Source organism: Sitodiplosis mosellana, unplaced genomic scaffold, assembly GCF_009176505.1.
Source record: "Sitodiplosis mosellana isolate CC-2019 unplaced genomic scaffold, AAFC_SMos_1.0 Smas_scaffold_3, whole genome shotgun sequence".
Taxonomy (NCBI): domain Eukaryota; kingdom Metazoa; phylum Arthropoda; class Insecta; order Diptera; family Cecidomyiidae; genus Sitodiplosis; species Sitodiplosis mosellana.
In genome coordinates, this window is record NW_022595246.1 from 8879037 (window position 1) to 8906218 (window position 27182).

General features: G+C 37.0%; 2 protein-coding genes across 2 annotated transcripts; one reads left to right on the top strand and one right to left on the bottom strand.

The window, feature by feature from the left end:
- Positions 1–2859: 2859 nt before the first annotated feature.
- LOC129566244 (uncharacterized protein DDB_G0271670-like) lies at positions 2860–4238 on the bottom strand. The gene is made up of 3 exons (XM_055441999.1): positions 4024–4238; positions 3385–3955; positions 2860–3196 (listed from the first exon to the last, which is right to left on the bottom strand). Exons 1-3 carry the CDS (start codon positions 4066–4068, stop codon positions 2967–2969), a joined length of 846 nt encoding a protein of 281 aa, XP_055297974.1. The 5' UTR covers positions 4069–4238; the 3' UTR covers positions 2860–2966.
- A 20395-nt stretch (positions 4239–24633) lies between these two features.
- LOC129566234 (zinc finger protein 383-like) lies at positions 24634–26611 on the top strand. Its single transcript, XM_055441985.1, has one exon. It carries the CDS (start codon positions 24771–24773, stop codon positions 26412–26414), a length of 1644 nt encoding a protein of 547 aa, XP_055297960.1. The 5' UTR covers positions 24634–24770; the 3' UTR covers positions 26415–26611.
- The last annotated feature ends 571 nt before the right edge of the window (positions 26612–27182 follow it).

The following is a 27182-nucleotide window of genomic DNA, read 5'->3' on the forward strand; positions in this document are numbered from 1 at the left end:
TCGCCATAAAATGCTTTTCAATTCTTTCAACGATACCGTCTGTACGTTAATCTACGGCCATTGTTTTGGTTCACGTTGTTTTTATTGCTTAAAAACTTCGATATTCCACTGTTGGTGGCGGGCGATGAAACTTTAAAGCCGAAAAAGATTCCAAAAGCCATAATCATTAGACTTTGAAAATAATTTTTAAATTTTTAATGAAAATGTGACCATTTCATTATGGGTTTTTGTTTACTTTACGACTGCGGCAAAGTGGGAAAATGTGCTGTATGCGTCTCATGGGAACTAACACACACTCACTGTATAACTCACACATTTCCGCCCTTTCCCATCTCCGTCTCTGGAGCATTTTTCAGCATGCTCATTAACTTCACGCCACATCACTTTCAATTTTCCGTGGAATTTTCGGAAGCGACGAACTTCCTCTGGCAAATGCAATAATTTAATGAAAATCCGCATTAATTTTGGTGGCTACTTTCCTTTGTCACACGTTTACGTTCGAAAGACGTGCGCGTAAGCAAGCTCACCCCGCCACTTCCTAATATTAATAAGAGTTTTCTTCTTCTAAGCGAGTAATAAACATTCGATGATGAATAATTTATTATGTGTTTTGGAAGGTAATAATTTATTATATTTCGGTATATTGTGTGCACATTGCCATTGAAATGGCAATTTCATTTAGCCCGATTATTTTTCGTTTCATTGAAAACTCGGCGTTTTATTGATATATAATTATGATGGTGGTGGTAGTAGTGGTACTGGGTAAACAATTGGGCTTTATCTTTACTTGCGTGGCCAGCAGCGCCATTGTCATCGTCATCGTTTTACGCAGCACACACACAATACAGAATACTGTTTACAGTACACTATGTGATGGGGAATATTCAACTAATATGAATTATGTAATGCCAGTGATAAGAAGTTCATATGGTGTTATTTATAGAAAATTAAATGGATCACGTTGAAATCATTTCATTATTATCATCTCGATTGACCGGGAGAATGTCATTAATAAATTATTTTAATGGCGTCTGTTTTGGCATAATATTTAGATTCAAAGTAAATGGTAATAAAAGGGATTGGAATTTTTGATGTGCTTTGAATTACGGTTCGTCAATCGAGCGCTTGTTCGTTCGTTCGTTCGAGCCAAGCCGTTTGCTATACATTATTTTGATAATGATAATGTAAATAGCGTTAATGTAATTAGCCGCACGTTTAAATGCTTCCTCTCTCTCTCTTGTTCTCTATCATTGCTCTCGATGAATTGGCTTCAGTTTCGAACAAAGGCTTTAAAATGTATGAACTTGGAAAATAGATCAGGTAGCTAGTGAATAAATCAAGATTGGATGACACCGGAATGTTGAAAATGCGAATGTGAATAGACGTACAGTCAACTCAGGTTTGAATCAACTGTTTAATGAAATTAATAATGGCATGGCATGGAGATTGGAGACAGAGAGCGAGCAAACGAGAGCTGGTATATAGGGTGAAGAATCATTTGACCCACTTCCTTTGTGGCAACACATAAACATGCCATACTCCATGCTCAATGGTTGCTGTTTGAACAGCAAATTATTAAGTCGGGCAAATCTAAATATTAAACAACACACAGGTACATAAACAGTGAGTGAAATAATAGCAACGTAATAAAACTAAAGTCAAATGATTTGGAAATTTAGAGCATGTTTCTATTGCGTGGAATACTCTATTGGGGAAATGAATACACAACAAGCGCGAAATTAATAGACGCACTTATTATTTCACTCTTATTTGTTCGATTGACAATGAAACACTTTCTATTCCGTGTAGTTGTTTTCGTTGTGTTCGAGTTCTTTCGCTACTCGAGAGTCAAGTTGTTTATTTACGACTGAAAAATGGGGACACTCAATCGCTAAGTGGGTATGATTTTTTTTTATCATCTGATTACAATCCCGGTTCCTACTCTTCCGTTATCTCTCACTCTTTTGCTCTCTGTCTTTTTCTCTTCCTCTATCTCTGTCTCCATCAACAAGAATTATGTTTAGCTGTGAATGGAAGCAGTCGGCAAGGGATGAATAATGATGATATGGTTGTGTGTGTATGCAAACAAAGTTCGTTTCAAGTACCTTACATTGTCGACCCTTTCGAAAGAGACTGTTGCATTTAATGAAGAGGAAGCTATAAGTAAACAAAATTTGTGATTATCGTTGCCGCATTCACTTCTCCTTTTTTCCCTCTGCTGCGTTTTATTATTTTTGTGACGGACGAGTGCGAGAAAGCGAACGGGTCAGTTGATGCAAACTACGCGGAAGAGGAAAACTTTTGACCGGAGTCAATCTTTTGCATGTGATGAGGCAGCTAAAGATGGCAAACAAAATTATGTCTCTCATTTTTTCTACTCATTTTTTTTACTTTGCCTCCATTTCACTTAAGGTACAATTACAAAAATTTTTTCTTCTCTACGTCGAAAAAAAAACGAAGACAGAAAAGATGCGACACCAAACGATACAAATTTTGTATAAATTTGAATATTTTATATATTTTTTCGCTTATGCCTGTCGTTTTAGTTAGGGCCAAAACTCACTCACAGCCAAAACAATAAAATCTGTTTTTAATGATAACATCGGAAAAAAAGGGATCGTTTCACATCATGGAAAGGTCAGACAAAGTTTTTGTATTTCTCTCTCTCTCTCTCTCGCGTTGTATGAGAATTGTGCTTTTGGCATTTAGATTCAAAAAGATAAAAAAAACAAATTAGCCAATTTTCGTATGTATTTTCTCTCTCTCTCGGATGACGACGCGAAATGAAATGGACAGTTTTATGACATCAGCATGACAGTGTCATTTGTGAAAAATTTGTGTTATTACATTTGTATAATATTTAATTCATTTTTATGTGTGTATGTTTTTCGATTTACATTTTGAGCTATAAGTAATGTAGATTTCGTTCGATGGGATCGAATGTTAAACATGATACGATTCTAGCATTAGCCTACTGTAATTGTTGCATTTGCACTAGTCATAGCGTTATCTCCACTCGCACTCGAATTTGCAGATGCTGAGCCAGTAATATTATCAGTGCTCCCACCTCCTGGCACAGTATTCGTATTTGTGTTATTATTCGGATTATTGTTTGTATTATTAATAGTAATATTAGTCCCATTTCCAACTGAAATATTAATAATCGGTTGGCGACCATTATTCGATGTTACAATGACTGAAAAGTAAACAAAGAAATGATTATTTTCGATCAAAGTTAATTTTTTACAAATCTTCTACATTAAAATAAATGTTTGTTTTGTATCAAGCTAGAAAAACACTGAAATCCATCAATATTCTTCGACATGCATCTACCATCACAGCACATGAAACACAGAGAATATGAAGAAGGAAAAAAAACGTTACCGGATGAACTGGTGCTGCTTGTTGATGACGTTGCTGTTGAGCTTGTCAAGCTAATGGAGCTAGTTGAGCTGGTCGATCTAGTCGAACCAGTTGCGATAGTCGAGCTTGTCGAGCTAGTCGAGCTTGTCGAGCTAGTCGAGCTTGTCGAGCTAGTTGAACGAGTCGTAGCAGTGGAAGCAGTGGTGGCAGTCGATGCTGTCGCACCGTTAGTACTGCCCACGCCGCCACTGAATGATGATGCTGCACCCACAGTCGTCGATTTCGTCACCACCGTCGTTGTTGTTTTTATCCTTTTCCTCGTACCACTTCGTTTTGATTTCTTTTGTTTTTTCTGTTTTGATTTCCGTTTGCTTTTACAGCATTTTTTCGAACTTTTTGCACTACTTGATGTTATATAGACGCGTCGTTTGGTACGGCCTTTCGAGCGAATTGTCGACCTTTTTCGTTTTCTAAACATTCTCGCTACGAAATTCCCGCGCAAATGACGTAACGCCAACGGGTGCACGTCTGGAAGTAGCACAGACAATTCATACGACTCGGCTTGACCTTCCGGTTCAGAAGCATGTTGAACCTAAAAAAACGAAGCGGTCACTTTACAATCTCATCTGATTTTATATAAATTAGGCACAATTTACTTACAATTTGCACAATGCACACAGTTAAAAATGCCCAGATCAATTTCATGATGCTTCAGCACGATAAAAAAAAATGACAAGTGATGAGTTGATCGCTTTGCACCAGACTGAAATCGGTTCGCCAATTGAATGAGAAAGTATTGTGATGGCATTTCAGGACCTTGAAATTGTTTGAACAAGGGGCAAATCACAAACAAACCGCACTGGCATACATTTTTACCTACAGCTCAAATGATAATGTGTGAAAATGAATGGTTTTCATGAATGGTTTTGTTTTTGTTTGAGTGTTTTTCGAAGAAAATGTAATTTATTCTCGCTTAACATACACATAAGAAAGAATTATAGGCATGTAAATAAAGTAATTTGAGATAATAAAGTGTCGCTTTAATTCGTAATAAACAAAAACTATAGTTTTATTAATTCCCCCTTGTTATTGATAGATTGCTCAGGTGTGATTTAAGTTTATTTGCCAGAAGGTTGTTAACATGAGAACAAATGACAAAATAAAACAAAACCAAACATGTGTCAACAGCCGATAAAATGTAAACAAACGACCCTTTGATCAAATTTGGAATGTTGTGTTTAGTTTTTGGAAGTAGCGACGACGATTTTTTTCGTCGGTTGTTTTTCGCTCATTTCATTCATTCTTCGTGTTGTTCTATTTTCCATATCTTTTTTTTTCTCCGGCTGAAATAAAAACAAACTAATTTATTGAGGTCAGTGGAGAGGCATGTTAGTTTGAGTCATAAAATTGTGTGCTCTCTGATAACCAAATGACTTCCATAAACTAGCGAAACATAAATACCTGCGGAAAATGGCATTCCCTGGACTCTCTGAATATCACATAAAATGGTGTGTTTATATGCCGCACACATTACGAATCACGTGCCATCACCATTAAAACCTGAAACTTTCCATGAATTTATGGTTTTTGAATGTGTTGTAATTACCGTTTTGTATTGGTTTTATGAATCGGCCCATTCTTGTTTTTTGCCATTCAAATTTCAACGACTTATTCGCATCGACGATGATCAGCTTTTTTTCCCTATTGAGACACTCCACTCTGCCCAAATAATTTGCACTGAAGAGAAAAAAAAACACAGTTTCGATTCGAGGAAAATCCCGAATAAATTTAAGATTTGTCGTTGTTTGGGTCGAAGCAAGATTTCACCTCAATTGGTTTATGCTCTAAAAAGCCACACATCGTTTTTTTTGTCAACATCCACATATATCTCGAGCGATAGTGGCGTTTTCGTGTCATACTATTTACTTGTGTGTGTGTGTGTGTGCGAGAGACACAAACAAATGTCTGAATAATTCACCATTAAAATGAATGTGCAATTGTGGGGAGCATGAGAACGAGCGTTCGAACGAGTGGCAGTGGGGGAGCGAGTGTATGTGTATGCGTGTCAGCCAGATGCCAATCAGCATACAAATATGTTTGGAATTGAAATTCCACCAGATAAACAAAAATAAAATTGATGGCTGTGTATGCTATCAATTTTATTTATTGTCACACAATCGGATTCCATCAATTGTAGTAATATTAGCAAAATGCCATATCCATGTTTTCAACAGCCCGTTTCGATTTGTTGTTACTTTTTGTGTGTGTGTGTGTGTGTCTTGTTGCTGCTTCTACCCTAGGGGAATCACTCACTTTCCAAATGGTGTGAATCTTACGAATCTTATGAATCTTTTATTAACTGAAATCTAATATGACGACTGACAGTTCTGTCGCCATTTTCAATTTGTATTCACGAGATTCATCAGATTCATCATATTCATGATGATTCGTTCACAGTAATGTGTTGAATCTGAGAGAATCTTTTGAATCTGTGTGTAAACATAAGAATATTGTTTGAATTTGGAAAAAGACTTCAATCATACAAACTGCATTGAATGATAAATTCCCCTAGCTTCTACCATTATATAGGACTTTGTTGCAATGGATTTGCGAAATGATGTGAGCATACAAATTTCCTTTCTTATTCGGATGGAGGATATGAGCGACGATAAACCCTGATTTCTTAATAAATTGGTTCTTCGGATTCTCGCTTTTTTACCCTTCTCGCACATAAGTACACACAGACACCAAAAAAGAGAACGGAACGCTTCGAATCGCTGAAAAAACATGCTCCTTTAAAAGAAGATGATGAATCGTATTTTGATTTATATAATGAACGTCGAATGTTAACCCATTTCGATTAATGTACGGCCAAAAATTAAATTACAAGCTGCTAACCGATAATATCGACTACGGAGAACAAGTAGTGCGCACAGAAATTCTCATCGTTGTACACTGGATGCTCATTATTCTGGCTATGTGCATTTTATTGGGTGCACAATAAAAATGAAGAGTTTATACTGCGAAGCGCATTACTAAATGCCATAAATATGCAAATAATCAAAATTTATATCGAACAATTTAGAAAATGGTTTGTGTGCAGCGTGGCGAGGCGCGGTACAATATGTACAGCTTGATTCAGTTGCTTTGATATCAATGGGTACGTTTTTCAAATGAGCGCGCGCGCGTACGCTCCCTCTCACTCTCTCACCATCATCATCACCATCATCGTTGTCGTAGTCGACATCGTTCCGACTATGTTCTGGTGCTTCGTTATTTTAGTGTTTTTTGTTGTTTGTTTGCTGGGCCAGTTGTTTCGGTTCCCGTATGTGCGCATATTTAATTACACATAAATTTAAATGGCGTGCACTATGCGAATAGCGTTGCGTTCTGCTCCTGGCAGCAACCAAAGTCAAAAATAGGTCATCGTATACAAAACGAAATGCGGTGCGCGCTCTCGCTTCCACACACACACACACACACACACACAGTTTGGGGGCAGCATTAGAACATAAATTGAACGCTTGTTTTCCAATGCACATTTTCACTTTTTGCGAATGTGTTGTGTGTGTGTGTATGTTGTTTGCAAGAGAAATTGTGTCAATTATGGCGCTATCTACTCGAAATATATCCATTTAACTGCTCCCATCATTAAAATGAACGACGATGAACTACAACAGCAGGCGATGTGGAAAAAAATAGACTCAACTCGTCGTACCTCACAAAAGCCATCGAAAATTTAATTTGAAATGCCACCACCGATACCAAACACCATGATGCATGATGATGACACAGCCAATAGATATTTCAAGCCGCGACTTTTTTTCTAACCATATTCTTGACACACATACTCACGCACGTACCGTTCAAACCAAACAACACCGTCGTCACATGAATACACTCACCGAGATAGAAAAAAAATCGAGACATGGAGATCAGAGAGTGAAAGGGAGCGAGAGAGAGAGAGAGATAGAGGCAAAGGTATTTTAGGGATAATTCAATGACAATGAAATGTTTGTTACAATTCAGTGAAATACGATTTTCTACTTGAACAATATTCCGTTCTCGCGAACTTCCGAAACAATTATTACAAGTGACAGAACAGTGTGCCATCATTATTGGGCTCCTGCTGAGCTTGCGTGCTCTCGTAATCATTCTCATGCTCAAATGCTCATATCTAAAAACGTATGTCACATAATTACGGAAAATAGATATATTTTCAGCTTCATGTGCGTTATCGTGGCAAATGGGCGCAAGTGTGGAGCGGGCAGACGAAACCGCATAGTGCAAATCTTCTAACACTATCTGTCGCTGTTATTCAACATGTGTAAGCAATGAACATGTGAGCCATTTTTCGAATGAAAATGACTATTGGAATGTCATGGACGAGTAAGAGCGAATGTGTTTGTGTGTGTGTATGTGAGGGAGACAACATAAACAACAATATCTGGCGAGTCCTTTTGCAGAAAGCCACAATTGTGCTTCAAGCATGAAATGCGTTTTTGGAATGTTGCTTCACTTGTTATTTATCTCCCCTTGTGCGCGCACCGCACCCTCATCCTTTGTACAGGAGTAATCGGGACACCAGATTCACACCCATTGTGCACAATGATCGTCGTCTAATAGCAAACAATTGGAACGCGAAATATTTGCCAAAACACCCCCACTCAAGCAATTCTCACAAACATACAAACACACACACACACAGCAGCCACAGCAGCCACAGCAGCAGCAGCGGCTATACAATCAGTAAGTCGGCGAGATGATACACGAAATGAAAATGAATGCTTTGTGTAGCTTTTGACAATCGTCCTTAATGTATGCTATTTGCAATCCAAAACCACAATATGGTATTTATGCGTTTGGACCGTCGGTATTGCCTTTTGTTCCAAGTCCAATTAATTTTATTAGAATTATGTGCAGAGGGCTTTTGTCATCGTGAGCAAACCATTTATATACTTGTTGTTGCGAATAACATACTGTGCGGCCGTATGGAATTGCCGATTTGAAGGCTGTGATTCCACATGATTTCTTTTTTTGTTTGCTTCCACGGAAATGTCAATTATGATGCAACGGAATTTCAATTCGAACACAAGCATATATGGCATTTTGATAGCTCGGCAACAGAGAGCACAACATTCGAATTACAATGCTTCGAATTATTTGTGGCGAATTTGCGATATACAGTGTATATAAACGCTAGTCCGACCGAGTCGCTTGTTCGCAGAATAAAACGCACGACGAAGAACAAAACAAAAATACGCATCGTTTGCAAAAACAATTCGAAACATTTAACATTTTTCGCAAACAATAAATTGCGACATTCACAACGCACAGAAAAAAAACGGACAAATTCTCTGATGTTCGTTAGTTGTTGTTTTTTCTTCTCTGTTTGTTTCTCTCTGTATCTGTGTCTGTGTCTATGTCTCTCAATCTCACTCATTCTCTGTGTTTGTCTCGCTTTCTCCGTTCTTCGTTTCTCACACTCCATTTGCTCGAATTTATTCAGCGGAAATATGTTTTCTGTGTAAAATGTCGAAATGTGTGCAATTTTGCTCAGGGTATATATCCAGCATGCGGTTATTTCACGAATTAAATGACTGTCACGACACGAAATTGGATCATTGCTACGATGTGTGTATGTGTGTACTTTTTTTACCTTCTCACAGTCAGTCATTCGACGAGTACACGCGATGCGCCATGTCCAAATGGTAACACATTCTACCGGATTTGCATTGAAATTGTTATCGACGCTCAAACGACAAATATGTTTGATTTCGTACAAACATCGACCCCTCATTTCATTCACCTGTGCTGACTCTCAATCGCTCCCTTTCTCTCTCTCTCTCTCTCTCTCTCTCTCTCTTGCTTCTTTCCATTCTCATTAACAAAAACACAAAAGCATTTCAAATCGTCCCGATTTTAATTGTTAGAGACATATACACACACAAACCATACAGAGCGACAATGACAAAGTAGCGTGAAATGTTCTTTTATTTTGAGTGTGATCTTTATTTTTCGATTGTTCACGGAATGTTTGTGGCTTCCGTAAAACTGGGTCAAATTCTTTGAGATTCCTTTGTAAACCACGAAATTAATCGAAATGCTCATTGTGCTTTGCACCAGCGGCGACGACAACAGGAGCAATAACAAAGAAAACGTGTACTGTTTTGCTGTAGCTGGATTATGTGCCACCTAGCTATTTGGTTTTTAGTGCAGCTCTGCTTTTAATTCCCATGGAAATGCTTTTAAATTGGTTTTATTTTCATTAAGCCAAACAACGGAAATAACAAGTCACAATGCTAAGAAATGTGTTTATTTACAGTTGAAAAATAAAACGGATTTATTACATTTTCTATGGTGATTTATTTTTTATTTTTATTAGACTTATTTCCTGTGTTTTTTTTTAATATCTTCTCCATTTCACATTGTATTCACAATGTCTCTATAAATAAACAGCTGAAGAAATAAAATTGCATTATTTTATATAACAACAACAATGACAAAAGAAATGGCAGGAATAAAAAAAAACCGAAGAAATAAACATCATTCGTACGGAGTAAAATTTAATCTCCTGATACTGGCAACAATAGGGAATACCTCTGGTTGTATTGCATTGTTTGCATCTGCGTTGCCAGCATCTCAAATGCCAGCGAGCATGAATTCTCGGTGCGAATTTTGTATACCCGGAAAAACAATGAATGTGATTAAAACTTGAGCTTCATGTTCTTTTAACAGACTTCAAAGCCTCAGCTATTCCAACCGTGTTGGCTCTCGACACGCTCAACATTCCAAACTAGGGGGAAAGAACTATTTGTATATTTGCTCTATTGACAATTATTGACAAATATTGACCAGCATTTGCAGTGCGTTCCGTAGTTTTATTGTTGTTGTTTTCTTTTGTTGCTTCGTCTCGTTCGTGCATTCGCAGCTAGTTATTCAGCGCATTGACGCGTATTAATACAAATTCGGTAGAATATGCGATTATTTACAATATTTATATTTTCATTTATCCAGTTCTGTCCCCCTAGATTCCAAATTGGATGAGCATTCATTCGGTTTCCTCTAAATTCAAAGTAAAAATTCATTATTTACTTTGAAGCAACATGAACTTTCAAACATATTTCTACAACAATAATTGAATAGATTAGAATAATCTTGACCTGCCAAATTGAGTGAAAATAAATATGAAACATAGAGTTTTTTTTTTTCATATGGAGTTGTTGTTGTAAAGTCCATATAAAAAAACTCTATGTTTTACATTTATTTTCACTCAATTTGACAGGTCAAAACTATTCTTACCGATTCAATTATTATAATGATAGCATGGGAAAAACTTCTTAGAATTTGTCTAATGTTCATTTTGATTTGGCGAAGCCAAAAATGATTGGAATCTAGTGGGGAATTGTGGTTCAGACACAATTGACATGAAACTTGTTTAAAAGTTTTTCAAACGGTGGAATAAAATTAAATGTGGAAGGTCATTAAATTACGCACGTAAAACGTCAAAATTCGTGAAAAAAACATTCAGCTTTTGATGTATGCGCCCGAAAATTGTACTTAAATAGAGCAATTTATTCCGTTTCATCGTTTTTGATGATGGAGTGATGTAAAATTACATTAAAATCACCCCGTGGATAGGGAGACGAGCGCATTTTTGGCCAAATTCAAATGAAAAATTCAATGCTCCAACACACGTACACACGCTTCAAGGAGATTGGAATGAAAACATCATCGCAGCAAATATGAATATCGATTTCGGGTCGATCTGAAATAGATGAATGTTACCGGTGGTGTGTGTGTGTCTGTGTCTGTATCGGTTGCCATGTGTTCTAATAATGATGAAAAGCTCGTTCAGTATTATGATTGAGGTACATAAATTTGAATCCATTTATTAACGGGAGAACAAACCTTGTGACACGGACAAATGCCCGGGCATACACTCACCAACCGAAAAATATGAAACGAACGTAATTTATTGCATGTCGAAAACGATGATGATCAGATAAATTTCACGCTCAGAATCCAATGTCAATGAATGTTCGGGTCGCTCTAATGCTGCTACCACTACTTCTGCTGCTGCTGCTGCTGCTTCTGTTGAAGACCATTAAAATTCCAATTTGATTCCAAAGATGAATTTCTTTTTCTCGCTGATGAATTTATCACGAAACCACACTTTGCATCTCTAATGCTGCGAAAATAAAATCGTCTGATTGTCATCGCCAAGCCGCACTTTCGCTTTCAATAATTTCATGTGACTTTTATGCAAAGTCGCGCCATTAAGAGACTTAGTCGACGACTCAACACTCGATAATTCAGTTTTAGAAAATTGCTTGGCCAAAAACAGCAGCTCTGTTTCCGAGTGAAAAAAAAGAACAGAAAATGAATATGGCAGCCATTCAAATCATCGCTATCGCACAATTTCCGTTGAAAAACCATCATTTTCGAATAATGCCAAAAATTCATGTTGACGTCATTGTGCGCTTCATCATAAAAAATAACTATTATAAATATGACATCCTTTATGATTATTGCAAACTACATGGCAACAACAGCAGCAGCAGCAACAGCAACGACAACCAAGCGACCGAATTACATTTATGTGCGAAACTTTTCTCGGTGTAATCAGTTTTAAAGAGACGCACAAAGTAAACCGTTGTTTTGTTTCACATTGATGAATGAAAGGAGTAAGTGTAATGTTTCATCGTGGCCGTTGACAATGAATTTTGCGAACACAAAGTAACACAATTTGCGACTATGCGAGAGATATGATGATTGAATTGACAGTGACAAACTTAATGCTTTTCCCTTTTTGATTATGATTTGTGTGTGAAACGGGTGGATGAATAAGAAGGAACAACTCGAATGTTCCATTTCCATGCGGCAAATGATGCTCTGTCACACGCTAACTCTCTATCTATGTGTGTAAACATGACTTCCTGAATTTTCATTTTCAAAACTATGGGGAGAGAGCGCACACACACACAGGCGAAATAAAAAAGTGTTGTTTGCAAAAGTTTTCGGTGCACTAACGGGTAACAAAACTCGTAAAAATGTTAAATTGGCTCAATTGCAATGCGACATTTGGATTTTGGCCATTGAAAACGTTGCTACTGTTGCTGCTGCTGCTGCTGGCAACGCCGCCCTCATTCGTTCAGTCGCATTTACATAAAATGTTAATCTGACACGTGTTAGATAGTTTTACATCAGGTGCTCATCCGCAATCGTTATTCAAAAGCTCGATTCACGTCGAATAAAAATCACCATTTTTACCGTCATGGTTTCAGCACACAGACACAACACACAATGCTTACGGAAGCCGGATTTAACGTAATTTCTGTGCACATAGTTTTAGGCTGCTTACAAAAACGTCTAAAAATAAAACAAAATCGTCAAAAAAATGACAATTCCGTCTAAATACACATTTCATAGAAAAAATGACGAAATCATCTAAAAGACTCCAAAAACATCTATGGACAAAATGTTTATTTAAAGTGACAATATCATCTAAAACACTCAAAAATCACAAATTCATATCATATTTTCATGCTGAAAAAATCGCCTAAAATATGCCATCAGTGGTTTGCAAATGAAAAAATACTCTTCGGATTGGAAAGCCATCTTCAGTGTATGTCTTATCAAATTCATTGGGTATGGTTTTGATCATATCACTTTTTGGAATCAAACTAAGCTCATATGCAATGTGTTGTGAAGGGAAAAATAAAAATAATCGAATGAATATTCGGAAAAATGTGTGATTCTTAAAGTAAAAAATAAAGAAGATATTGAAAAAAAATTGGATTTTAGATTATTATTTTGTCATTTTAAATGAAGTCGTTTTTGGCATATTTCAGGCGATTTTTTCAGCATGAAAATATCATATGAATTTGTGATTTTTGGAGTCTTCTAGATGATTTTGTCATTTTTTCTAGAAAATGTATATTTTGACGATTTTGTTATTAAAAAAAAATATTTTAGACAAATTTGTTAAAAAAGGGACCATTTCCTTTAGACAAAATTGTCATTTTTTTAGATGATTTTGTATTTAACCATAGTTTTAGTCGTCAATCAAACGATGGAGATTGTTTTTGGCAGCAATCGACACTGTTAATTACTATTATTTTTAATAAGCGTACCATGGATTACGTTCCACTTTTGATTGGCATGCACTAGCAAAACTTGTTTCATGTGTTGTTTTTTTTGTCGGATAACGGCGAAGAAAGGTGAGTCAAAGTGAAATATAATAGAAGAAAGTAGGAAGCAAATTTGGCTCACGTTCACGGGAAATTAAAACAAAACTGGTAAATGGCGTACCGTTCTGGCGGGAAACTTACTTTCACAATCTTTTTAAATAGTAAATTATTTTATCAGAATACACCTCTTGAACAAAGAGCACGAGAGAAAGAGAAAGAGAAAGAGAGAGAGGACGAGTGGGAGAAGTTAACTCCAATTAATCATTTGGACATTTTTGGGTGGAAATTATACGACATAATCACAAATCTGAGAGCTCCGAGTTTATATGTCACAAGCTTGCATTCGTGTTAAAGAAGAAAAAAATCCCTAAACAAATGTTCATTTGCACACTTCTGCATTGACAAAGGTGTGACACGGAACTATAAATATAGATACTTGTACTATGTAAACTACGGATACACAATGCAGAAATGGAGGAAAACAAGCGAACAACAGCAGCAGCAACGGTAGCAGTACACCAACATCGTTGTTATAATGGGTGTCCTCATTGGATCAAATCTATTGTGCAGCATGAATATGAAAACAATGCAATCTAACAGATTTTATTGAGTACTGAAAGCTGCGTTGTGTGCCAAGCAATGCCATTATCTGTAACGTTTCAATTTAATATCGACATGAAAAAAATAACCATCGAACAAGGAATATCCATTTCGATCTACCTGAATTTCCAATATTCGATCCGTGCTTCTTAGCCCGAGGTAGATGAATATTTACATAAATGTCCGAGCCAACGAACGAACGAGCGAGCGAGCAAGCAGTGAGTTTAAGTCGGGAGCAGCGAGCCAAAGAATATTCAACAAAATTATAGTGGTACGTGCTGATTTGCAGCATCGATCGTGCTACGAATTACGTATCCAACAATCTCTTTGTCTGTTCCACTCGCACTGACCCATTTCCTTCGACTCGAGACTTCTCTGCGATTGCATCGATGATTCCGCTGTCAAATTACGTTCAACACCATTAACATTTTTAGTGAAGATATGCACGTACGTCGTACGCTTTGAATTAATAACCCCTAGTTAATAAATGTATTTCTCATCTCTCTTTTTCTTGTTCACAGTCGATAGTGTGTATGTGATGGGTCATTGTGGGCGCTTCTTGGCTTATTTGTTGCATTGTTCTCTCTCTGTCCACCGCTTTCTCGATAACCTGGAATTGTAATCGGAAGATATTTGAATGTAAAAAAGCGGAAAAAATTCGGTTTGTATCGATAAGTTCCTTCCAGTGATTTGAGTCAGTTCCTTCGAATTTGCACACATACACACCCCATGTTTTTCAACGCTGCACAAAATCGAACCGTGTGGAACAAATCGAAAATTCGCAACATTTTCTCACACTATTGCCTCAACTTTGTCAGACGGAAAATAGGTCAAAACGTCAATGTCTCGGAAGAAAGATGAGAGTTGGGCGATAAATTATTCTACGAAAAACTTTTACATTCGTATCTATGTACCTGAGATACTACACACCAGCCATATGAATCAAAATGCACGGAACAATTCATATCGATCCAGAGTAGAAGAGGAGGGAATAAAATCAATTGCCGCTGGGAATAGCGAGATGCAGTACACATATTCATATTTTTAATAGGTTTTCCTCCCTATCATTCGGAGAAATGGATGAAGCGATTCAGGTTTCAAGGGTGTTAAAATAAATTCGAATTGCACATGCTCCAGTTTTCGGAGTTTTTTTTTTTGGATCTGAACTATGCCAACATATTTCCAGAAAATTAGTTTTGATATTTCGAAAAATTATTTGATTGAAATTTTCGTTAGTTTCCGTCCCAAACACGCCAATATATTTTGCTCACAACGACGGGCAGATACGTTCCCATTTCTATATGTACAACATATAATATTTAAATACGCTAAAAGTTTTCCATCGAAACGAATGAACGAAACTTTTCAATGAACCGGATCAAATTTCTTGTACATGCATGTTGTTGATGCATTCACTATCTTACTTTCAACCCAATTTTCATGCTGTTTTTATACTCAGTTTAAGGTTCTCCCGCTACTTTCAATCTCGGTTTGACTTGTTTACTAAATGGATTTTTATTTCAGTACATTGCAGATATTCCGTACATAAACATTACTTTCGTTGCGTTTAACGTCAATTTTTAGCCGAAAATTGTGTACATACCACTGGCAATTCATCTCTGGCTTTTGGTTGGATGCTTGAACAGAAGTGCTCACTAGAAGCAGTGGCTGTAATTTAGTCATGATGTCTTCATCAAATAATAATCATCATTTGCATACTAGAAGGCGTAATGAGTGGGCCTCTTTCTTCCCTTTCTCTTTCTCTCGATCTCATTGGGAGGTAACCATTTGCGTCTAGAAAAACAATTAAGTCTATACCGTTTGCCGCATTCCAGAAGAAAAAGCAATGCGTATAACTGAAGCAGAGAAAAAAAATGAATCATTTGATGCGAGAGTTTAATAAATTTGAATTACTCATTGTCACTTCGTATTTTCGAATTCACAAACATTCGAAAAAAGGGAACGAAAGCGAATGTGAATGCTGTTACGGAATGAGGATACAATTACGACATTGGTTGTGTGAGTGTGAGCGTGTGCGCTAGTGTTGTCAACGCGCTGATTGTGAAACATTTGAGCATTTTGATTGCTTGCCAAATGATTATAGCCGCCCAAAAGAGCCCTAATTGTTCACATTGAATCATATTGCGGATTGTTTCGGGTGCGCCTTGGCCACCATTAATCCATGCGTTTTGCCTATCTCAATCGTTTCCCTCTGTTTTTTGACTCTGTATCTCTCTCTCTCTCTCTTTTGCTGAAAGCACACCGGACTCCGAATAATTACAAACAACTGGGCTGCTTCTCGTCATAATGGGGAAACGTAAGCAAATTGTAGTCATTTTTTAGGCTCTGTCGCCTAGTAACAACGTCTCAGTGAAAGAGTGAAAGTGATGCTTAGGCAATGTTGAAGAGTAAGGTGCCCATCACACACCAATCAAACTCATATTCAAATGGCTCTTAATTTTTTCCCATTTTTCTCTGAATACCAAAAACATTACACTTTCCAACCAATGTATATACTTACAAATTATATCCTTCCTAGCCTCCCCTCTCGTTCAAACTTCCGCCTTCATACACATTTGAATTATACACTCTTGCCATTCGACGAAAGACTTGGCACAAACTTTACCAATTCCCACAACGAAAATCAAGATTAACTTGCCACCATAAATACGCTTTCGCTTAATTTGGCAATTAAAAATAATATTTGTTGTTGCTTTTGATGCTTCTTCTGCTGCTGCTGCTGCTACTGTTGTTGTTGCTGCTCGCAACTGATATAGATAATCTATGATGATGACGCCTAAAAACTTTTAGATCCACTGCGAAGTGTTTTGATCATGAAATTAAATTTTAATTTAATTTGATTTCTAGTTGGCTGGAAAAACTTTTATCATTTATATATGAACACACACACATACACACCTTACTACCGGGAGCCATTATTAATTCATACAGTAACTGCATAACCGTTTAGCTCGTTAAGCCGTGAACTGTCAGCGCAATTTAAAAGAGAGTGTAGAAAAAAATTCTAACAAAACGGTAACAAAATGCTGTTTAAGTTGTCAAAGTTTTTGCTATTTCAAGCGAACGAAAGCGAGAGAAGAAAAAAAACGAAGAATTGATTAAATGCAGTGAAAAAGTTTAAAACGTAAAATTGCAGTTTTAATTATATTCCACAGCTTTTTGTGTCGATGAAACATCCATCATCGTCTGTATGCATTTCGTTGTGCCCGCCATCCGCTTCCGTAAATGCGGCTCCAATCATTAAATCATAGTTCAATAATAAATTCGCATGCCGCATTGTACGGACGGAAAAAAAAGTGCTACTTTTTTTGTTTGAACTCGTAAAAACCGTCGAAAGTTTTGGATTTGATTTTCATTTCTGCAAATGGCCCAAGCCAAATCAATAATTTGTTCGCCTCATTCTCGCTCGAAACAAAAACGAAACAAATTGGAACAAAAACATCCTACCCGGATGATTGAAGCGAGTACAAAAACTGAAATTCGACCAACAACAACAGCAACGAAAAAAAACAATGAGAAATTACGACGTTCAATGTAATATCTGCGTTACATTACCCATTTAATGGAGTATCGTTAGCATTTTGCCACATTTTATGTAGCAATTCATATGCAAATTCCTAAAAATTGCATCAATTTCTTCGGTGCATGGTGTCGACGAGTGCGATACGTGGAAGTGAAGGCGGAGGTGGAGGGAGTTGAATATAGTGCATAAAATGCGCATTTGTATTAAAAACCAAACACAGCAGATTCAAATGATTACATTGTGTAATGTTTTTCGTGTATTTATGGCTCGATTTGCCGTACATTGTGTGTGTATGTTCGTATCATTATGCGTGGCAAATAATTGCATGAAACTTCTAAAATTCGTGAATAATTGCACATTCACATGGAATGGCTGCTAACAAGATATGCCTCAAGTACTTTGTTCCACTAAAACCACTAAACAAACTGGGACTGTCTTCATCAGAACCGTGTGCAACAGAGAGAACAAATGAACGAACAATAACATCGTCGTGTAAATATTTGCGAGCAATGTTTGTGTATGAGTGTGTGAGCGTATTTGGAAGCAATAAGAGCATTTTCAAGGCATATTCACAGCGAAACGCAAATCTAATGTGACTGTTTTATGTATAAACATTGTATTTCGCGATATTTATGAGGATGCACACTCGGTGGCCTGAGAGTGAGCGGACAAGTGTGTGTGGATTTGTTCGACAAAAAGAGAATGAAACTAGGGTAAATTTATGTAAACGCTCTTATCGAGCTGCTTCTACCGTCTGCTATGTAAAGCGTGCATTCGCAGTGGATGCACTGCACACTCAACACGCACGCTGCCAGAAAGTGCACTAGCAGAGAGTGCAGCAGCAGCAGCAGCTGCTGTTGCTGTTACAGCTCAACCTCACATATATTCAGCACGGCACAGGCGAAAATCCGAGCTTTCAGCTCCTGTACCTCGCAATAGTCTCTCCCGTTAATTCACACAGTGCTCCCGTCTCTGCGCTATTTAATTTTAACACCATCAAATGCTCTCCAGCGCATCCAAACCAAGCGCTCTTGCATTCGTGGTGGCACGAGCAATCGAGCGATATTCTCCACTTTTGCTTTGCCCATTGGTTTTCCACACACTTTCGTACTGATTCTTTTTTTCTCGCTCTGTTTTGCTCAATGCCCGTTCAAAAGACCGTTTTGCTTTTTCCCTGTGTGTAATTTCATTTTTGCCGTACTCCCTCCTCTTCAGCACCATTCAACTATTCGACTGTAATATATTTTTGTTTTTGTTGTTGTTGTTTTTTCTGTTTCGGTTTTGATGCTTTTTCATTATACGTTTTTATTCTCATTTTTATGCTCACTGCTATTATTTCATATTTACTCCCCCATAAAGACATCGGTAGCACTCGTGCATTGTGGCGTTTACTACTTTATTCGCATACACAATTGTATTCATAGAATGCGAGCGAGAAAGAGGAACAAGCGACAGAGCAGAAGTGAGATAGAGAGAGAGAGAGAGAGAGAGAGAGAGAACGGCAGTGTAAGAGAGGGTAAGAGTAAATACATTAGTTATTGTTATGAAGAGAAACTATAAAAAGCAGCATATATGTGGCGAATAAAACGTCGGAAATTGGGTCAGTTCCCAAATACGATAGTTCCCATATTTCGATTATTTCAATTTTCCACTGTGGGATTCTCTTTCAAACTACTATTCACTACTCTATTTGTATGTACTACTTTCTCTCTCTCTCTCTCTCTCTCTCTCTCTCTTTCGAATTTCCACTCTCTTTCTTTTTTGCTTATTTTAGCCTCGTTTAGGTTTATTCTCCAAAGGAGAATCTCTGTTGAATCTTCTGCGTAGTTTTTGGTTTGTGTTCATTTTATTTTTTGTTTCAACTAACAATTCCCATCGAATTTGCTGATGACGTACATTCATTTGTTCTCTTCTTCAAGTTCGGTGTATGTGTGTGTGGGTGCGGTTTTTTTTTTATACAACATTTCTTTAGGAATATAAATAAATTGAATTGTCTACGGTGGTTTTCAATTGTAAAAACTTACTCATTGTGGATTCTTTTCATAGCGTTAATCCAAAGCGACCGACCGATTCTAAAGAGATTTTCTTTTTTCTTTTTTGCTGTCTTTATACAGCTTATTTATTTATGGTAAGTGAATGAAATTCGAAACGAACAACACACACACACAATCAAACTTTCTTTTAAAAAAATCAGCCCGAAACAAAATCAGGAAATTCTCGTTCGTCATTTCATTTTAGAGGTAATTCGAGACGACCATAGCAATCGTCAGAATTTCTCATTTTTTCCCCTGAAGAACTCCACATTGTTGTGACTGAAGAATATTCGGGATTTTCCAACAATTCGAAAGAATGCCATTTTTCGCAGAGCGAAAAGTAAATATAAAGACGCAAACAAAATGATCAAATTCATCGGCCAAAGGAATATTTTCCGGGATGTAAACTTCCACTTTCACTCACTCGAAACCAAACGAATGAAAAGAAGACGACAACAACAACACAAATATTGTTATGAACGATTGAATTGTAGTATTCCATTTGTGTGTCAGTGGCTCCGGGATAATTTAATCGCGAAATTGGATTCGAACCATTTTCGTATGCATTGCAAAGTATGGGGCTGCCATTTTCCCCACTTCCAGAAACCCATTAGCTAGACAATGACAAAGGATATATCATCGTATAATTGAAATATGCCATTTAGTTTTTGGTTTGTGCCAAAAAGCAATTTAAAATTGGAAAATGGTGAATGCACATTTTGTGGTGCGGTACGCGGGAAATAATGCGCTTTCAATAGTTTCGCTATTATTTGGTGCTTGTATATTTTTACGCTTTTGTTTTCCGTTGCCTGAAGATTTATGCTTTTTCAACCGTTCGGTCGGTATTAATTGTCATTGTGTCTCGGAAACGGCGAATAATTACCAAATGATTCGACTGAGCGAACGCATTGCCGAAAAATGAGAAGAAAAACGGCCGATGGAATGGGAACTTAGTGTAATGACGACGATGATAGAACAAATAAAACAAAAGAAAATGCACCACTCCTCCTCATCCAAAAGTGCCAACAAGAATGAGGACGTAAAAAACGAGGCTAAAAAGTACTGCACATCGAAGAAATTTGTGACCCAATATTTTTTTTCGTTTGTTTGTTTGCCTGTTCGTTGAATGAGACCGCCATTATTTGAGAATGGCTTTGTTCTAAATCACAGTGGAAAACGACCATACTAGAATCGGGGCAAATTGCGATTTTGCTCTCTTGATCCATCTGCTAATGTCGCTCTCTCGTTCCCCTTTACTCTCCACGCTCACTCTATGCTAAGAATCCATTGAAAAAGAAATAAAAGAAAAAAATCGCTTTTCTCTGTTCAAACCGAATGGCAAAAGTGTCATTGAATTGCGATTTTTGCCATTGCTGACTGTCGCTTCGCTATTTTTGAACGTTTGGCCTGAATCAACTTGAATGACATGAAACGCTATTTTCAGATATTTTATTTATTTTCGCAAAAAAAAAAATTCATGTCAACTGTTTACATTTCGCCGTCTTCGTTGTCTTATGTTTTCCAGTCGTGGTGTTCCGCTTTAAGTAAATGTTTATGCTGAGCGGCGCGCATTCAAAAGAACCGTGCCAGTGCCGGCCGTTTTTTAGCACTACATCAAATGTGGAGCTACTAATGTGCTTTTTTTTGTCTTAATACTTTTTGACTACTGAAACAAATTATGGTGAATTTGAATTTTATGCTCACATTCTTTATTCAATTTAAACCAGAGCCAGTGTCTTTCAAAACAGAAATTAAACCAAGATCTTGTAATTCATTATTGAGATAACTGAGAAAAATCTTTTTTCTGTACCTACTTTGTTGTAAATATATATCCTTCGTAATATGCTTTTAATCCATAGTGATATTAAAAGGGACGACGTTTAATGATATATTACTACAACGTTACTTCGATGAAATAAATTTCATGTAGTGCGCAAAAAAATAGTTTCTTGTGAAACAATAAAATAGAATAAGTAACTAAAATCTCAAGAACGCAGAGTGGAGGGAAGCGACGCTCTGCAGTCTTGTTTCTTTCTCTCCCTCTGTGTCGCTGATCTTTTTTTCGTGTCTCTTCTTCTCGGTTTGCTTCTCCTTTTTTTGCGAAAGCCTGAAAGACAGTTCGTGTATTTGATGTTGTGACTGATAAAATGGCATGAAGTGCGGAAATTTAATATTTACGATGTCAATCAAAACGAGTTTTTGCACACGAAATTCCCCAATCGGGTCCACGGGGCTTGGGCTTGATCCCATTTTCATGCGAATGGAAATCGATATCCAATATTGTTTTCTAGCATGATTGTCATTTTGAGTTTAAGTTCAAAAAGTCGAATCAATAGACATAAATGAAGGGTTTTTTTTCCTCGCACTGTGCTATTGTTGTTCTTTCAGGCTGACTCCGATTGATGTTTTGGTTGCATAGAAAACCAAAAAAAAACCGAACATTGTATGTAACAGTACAACTCGAAGTACAAATCAACACGATTGAACCATTTGTCTACACATTTTCGTATTTCCCTGGCGCAATGCTGCTGATTTGAATTTCATTCAACAGAAAGTAGGTTTCGACAACTTTCCATAAATAGCAGCAGTTTTAGCAGTTGATGTCATTGAAAACCTACGAACAACACACGATTGATTACTATAAAAAGAGATTTCGTTATCATATTTTTGTCGTCCTATTGAGAATCAAATTTCATGTAGAGCATATGAATGGAATTGCTTTAAAACTCTTGTTACGTCTTTCTGTAAAACGATGTGCTTCAATCGTACCGACTATCAATCTGAATGCAACAATTTAAATATAAAATCTGACGTTGTCCCACTTTTCACTGGATCATTTTCAATGCAAATCTACCCATTTGAATAAGTCTTCAAGATGTTTGTCTTTGTTAAAAGCGTTTCAAATTGATGTTCCCTATTTTTGTTTGATCGCATCTTCCAAGAGATTCAGTTCGCAATTTAAAAATCATTTTCCTTACCTGAATATAGAATTCCATTTAATTTGGCATTTTGAACTTTGTTTTTGACTTGGCGCTTTTAAGACCATAGAGAAAATCTTTTAGAGTGGTAGTGTGCCGGTTTTGAATCTTATTTTCATCATTTTTAAACAGACAAAGCCAAAGATTTGGTATATAAAGATGTCAAGCTCTTGAAACAAGCAGCAAACAAACAAATTACTGTGAAGTAAACAAATAGACAAAAAAAATCGGTAAAAAATAGAGCTCCGCCAACAGCTCAAACATTCACCGCCAACGATGATGAAATTATGATGAATACTTTACCCACTGTAAAGTAGTTGAAGTATAGTTTTGTATACGAATTAAAACCATTTAATTTACCACAAATCTTTGGCCAAAATCGGCTAGAGAATGAGTTTGTGTGTGTGTGTGTGTGTTGCGTGGCGTTTACAAACGAATGAATGGAAGGTTGGAAATGGGACCGTTTTACTCAGATGCCTTTTCACTCATCGAAATTTCAATGAATAGACAATCTTTCGAAATGCGACTGTATATGTGTGTGGGCTGAGAGTTCAAACCTACTCCCCGGATGCATCCACACCATATTCAAAATGCAATGTATTTTGCAAACAGAATTTCGGAATGATAAAAACAAATGTGCTCGAGATTCGTACGTACGAAATATTGTATTGCGAATTCGCATGTGTACAAAACCATGTACAAATTGCATTTAGATAAAATGCTTGATGTTTTGTACAATCAGATTAATTCAAAATGGGGTAAAAGTGTGTGAGAGAAGGCGAAGAATTTCTGGGAGAAATGTGGTAGCTCCATAGAGCATTACTCATTTAATTTATTTTCTATGTACACAGTCTTTACCATATTTGCCAGTTTGTCTTGAATGATGTGACGAGAGAGTCATACAAAGCGAATGCACAGCATACACATACACACACTCGATCCAATGCGAAAAACGTATGACTCGGATTAAACGAACAAACTGGCATTATTTCGACAAATGAGAGATCTTATGCTTTGCGCAAAGTAAATAACCCAACTTCACCGTTTACTTAACCTGACACATTAAATCTCATGAGCGCCTCGGAGGGATGGAGAGAGGGATAGAAAGAGCGACAGAAAGAGCCATAGAACAAACACAACACACATACTGCAGTTGCAATGGAATCTCCGGCGTAAATTAATCGAATTGAAAACCTAACGTCAGCATTTTTTTCGGATTCAAAGAAAATTCAAACGTAAATTGAAAATCTCTCATGAATACCTGCTTACAATTTCTTTGCTGCTCTGAACTTGTCTACAATGAAACCAAGAAATTTTACAAAAATCAAGAAATGTAATTAAAAAAATTTCAATTTTTTTCAGTAACAATGATCAAAAATGGACAAAACGAGAGAATCTTGAAATGAAACAATTGTACGCATTTCACATCGAATTACAATGAACTCAGCTAAAATAGCAGGTGCCGTGCAGATAAAGCAAACAGAGTGTTGCTAATCAATGCGTTGAAGAGACGATTAACGAACCGCGTTCAATTTCACAAGAATTAGCATCAATGAACGAGAGAAAAATACAGCGTTCAAGCTCTTCAAAAGGAATGGCGGGTAAAATATCCAAAAATAAAGAGACGAAGACAATGAATGAGACGAAAAAAAAAGAGATTAAGGAATAAATGAGCGAAGAAAACAGGTGAAATCAAGCAAAATTGTCGCAAAATGTCGATACTTCGTGAAATCATTATTTAATTTTAAAATTGTTCAAATAAGCATGTTTATTCTTCGCAAATTGCGTATGCATCGCACGAGCTACCATGACAGTTGGCAATGCATTCCCAACAAAATGTGTATATTCATAGAACGAGATACGAATCTTGTACACAATGTCATGCCATGCATGCGATTCGATAAATGCGTTGGATGATTTCATATAAATTTACTGCCGAGTTTGGTCGTTACCTGAATTGTGAATGTCTGGTGAAATGAGATAGTAGCAAATGAGAAACAGAGTGCAGTGACTATCGCAGCAGCATTCAGCATTCAACACTTCGACACAAACACACAAAATGGATTCATTTCAAAAGGAACCGTTGAATTTAACTCTTATCCAGTCAGCAGAGAGTGTGAAAAGTAAACAGGATTTGTGTAAGGTTTGCAACAGTGAATATTGTATAGTGAATCAGTTCCACGAATATCAAAGCGAACTAAGCATACTGAATCCGTACCATCGATATGAATGTTCGCTGTGCGGGAAGTCATATTCATGGATATCAACGTTTCGAACGCATCAAAGAACTCACGTCGAAAATAAAAAAGTCTGTTGTGGCTTTTGTTCGGAATCGTTTGACGATGAATGCCATTGGCAAAAGCATTTGCTTGAGCAACATACAAAAGTGTATGAATGCAGCATATGCGCGAAAAGATTTTCACGCCAAAACAGTTTGAGTGCACACTGTCGTATACACAAAGAGCGTGAGGCACGATTTAAATGCGATTTCTGTGGCAAACATTTTCGATGGAAATCAAATTTAAAGGCACATCTTCTGGCATATGAACATCAAAGGTATGCGTGTGCATTTTGCCAAAAGCATTTTGAAACGATGGATCGTTTACAGAAGCATCAAGAAATGCATGCAAATTCGGAGAATCAATGCCGTTATTGTGAAAAAGCCTTTTTAAAGCGACACAAGCTGAATAATCACATTCGGTTGAACCATCGAAATGTGGCCCCATGGCAGTGTACATTTCCGAATTGTTCCGAATCTTTTGGCACGGCCACCAAATATCGGTCGCACATCTACGAAATTCACGATGCACCAAAACCATTTGCGTGCAAAGAATGCGATCGAACTTTTCAAACCACACACAATTTGGCGACGCACGAAGCAACACACGAAAAAAGTACGCATTTCGAATGTGACATTTGTGGCTATCAATTTCAGCATAAACGCAATTTAAATAGGCATAAAATACAGCAGCATGGTCAAAACAAAGGGTTAAATGACAACGACAGCAGGACTAGGAGCAGCAACAACAGCAGCCTAATTAAAAAACTACCAACGCCGCGACCATCGCCATATATCTTTCGCCGTAAACGATATTTTTGCAAAAAGTGCCATCGCTGTTTTGTCTATCGAAAAGCTTCACTCAATTGTAGACACTATGACACCAGGTATTTTCGAAATAAAATAAATAACGGTTTGAATGGTGCAGCAAATATAAAAACGACAGTCGACGAACAACGAACAGCAGGAGGAGGAAGGAGTGGAGGTGGAGGAGACAAAGTGGTGGACGGAATGAAAGTTAAAATCAGTTTGGTGACTGAAAACCGAACCAACCAAATTATTCCTTTGTACGAGTTAAACATTCCAGCTGTGGACTCAATCTCAACAACTGCTATTGACATTACCAACTCAAAAACAATGGCATTCGACAGTGAACATCCAACTAACATTGAGCCAATTATATTGGTACAAACATTCACTACTCCATTAGATTCAATAACCTTAAACAACTCCATTAAACAAAATATTTCTGTTGACATTTCAAACGAAGTGGATCCTTTTGAAACGTTTTGTAAATCGCTCGCTCCGGAAATTATCGTCATCGATGACAGCAATAGCAGCTCTGGTGAAGAAGAAACATTTCTACGGAATGCGGCAGAATCATCAAACAAGCATCTAGCATGCTCATCGGAATCTCAACGTTGATCCATTGCTTTGATCCATTTCAAAATACTTATTCATAAAATCCAGAGTTGAACCTGTCGAGATAAATGCACTCTAAATTGCTTTGCGCGGTTATACCTTGTTTTTATTGCACTTTATTCTACATCCACTATTTTTAGTCGAATCAATATTAAATTAAGCTTTATTAATAAATACCTTCCGAAAGGTTGTTTAGCCAAAAATAACTAGATAACTGCGTTTCTTTGTTTATTTTGCCATTCATTTATTATTCAAATCCAGATCAATAAAGAGTTTAACAGTAAAATTCTAAAAATAAATTCCAGAACTCCTGGAAAAAAAGAAGCAGCCGAAGAATATGTTTTGCGTCATTCGCTGAAATGCTGACGCAAAATCTATAGAGATGCGATAAGTTGCATAAACTTTTGGAGCGTCAACAGTAAACAGCTTGAGAAAAAACGGTGATGTTAAAGATTTTGAAACTGAATATAAAGTGAAGTGAAAGCGCATATTTCATGCTTGAATTTCAAGCAAATGGGATTTTCGGGAAATTCTTAATTACTTGTTTGAACACGCAGAACGAGCGAGCAAGTGCTCGGCGAACAGCAAACGAGGAGGTAGCGGTGGAAAATCCTAATGAAAAATGTCAGTGGGAAGTTCAAAAGTGAATGCCGAAACATTTTGCACAGATCAACAAAACCGAAAACTTTAAATATGCATAACGAACGAAGAGAGTGTTTTCGATTGTTATTAAACGGATTGCTATAAATTTTTGACATAGAAACCCAAATG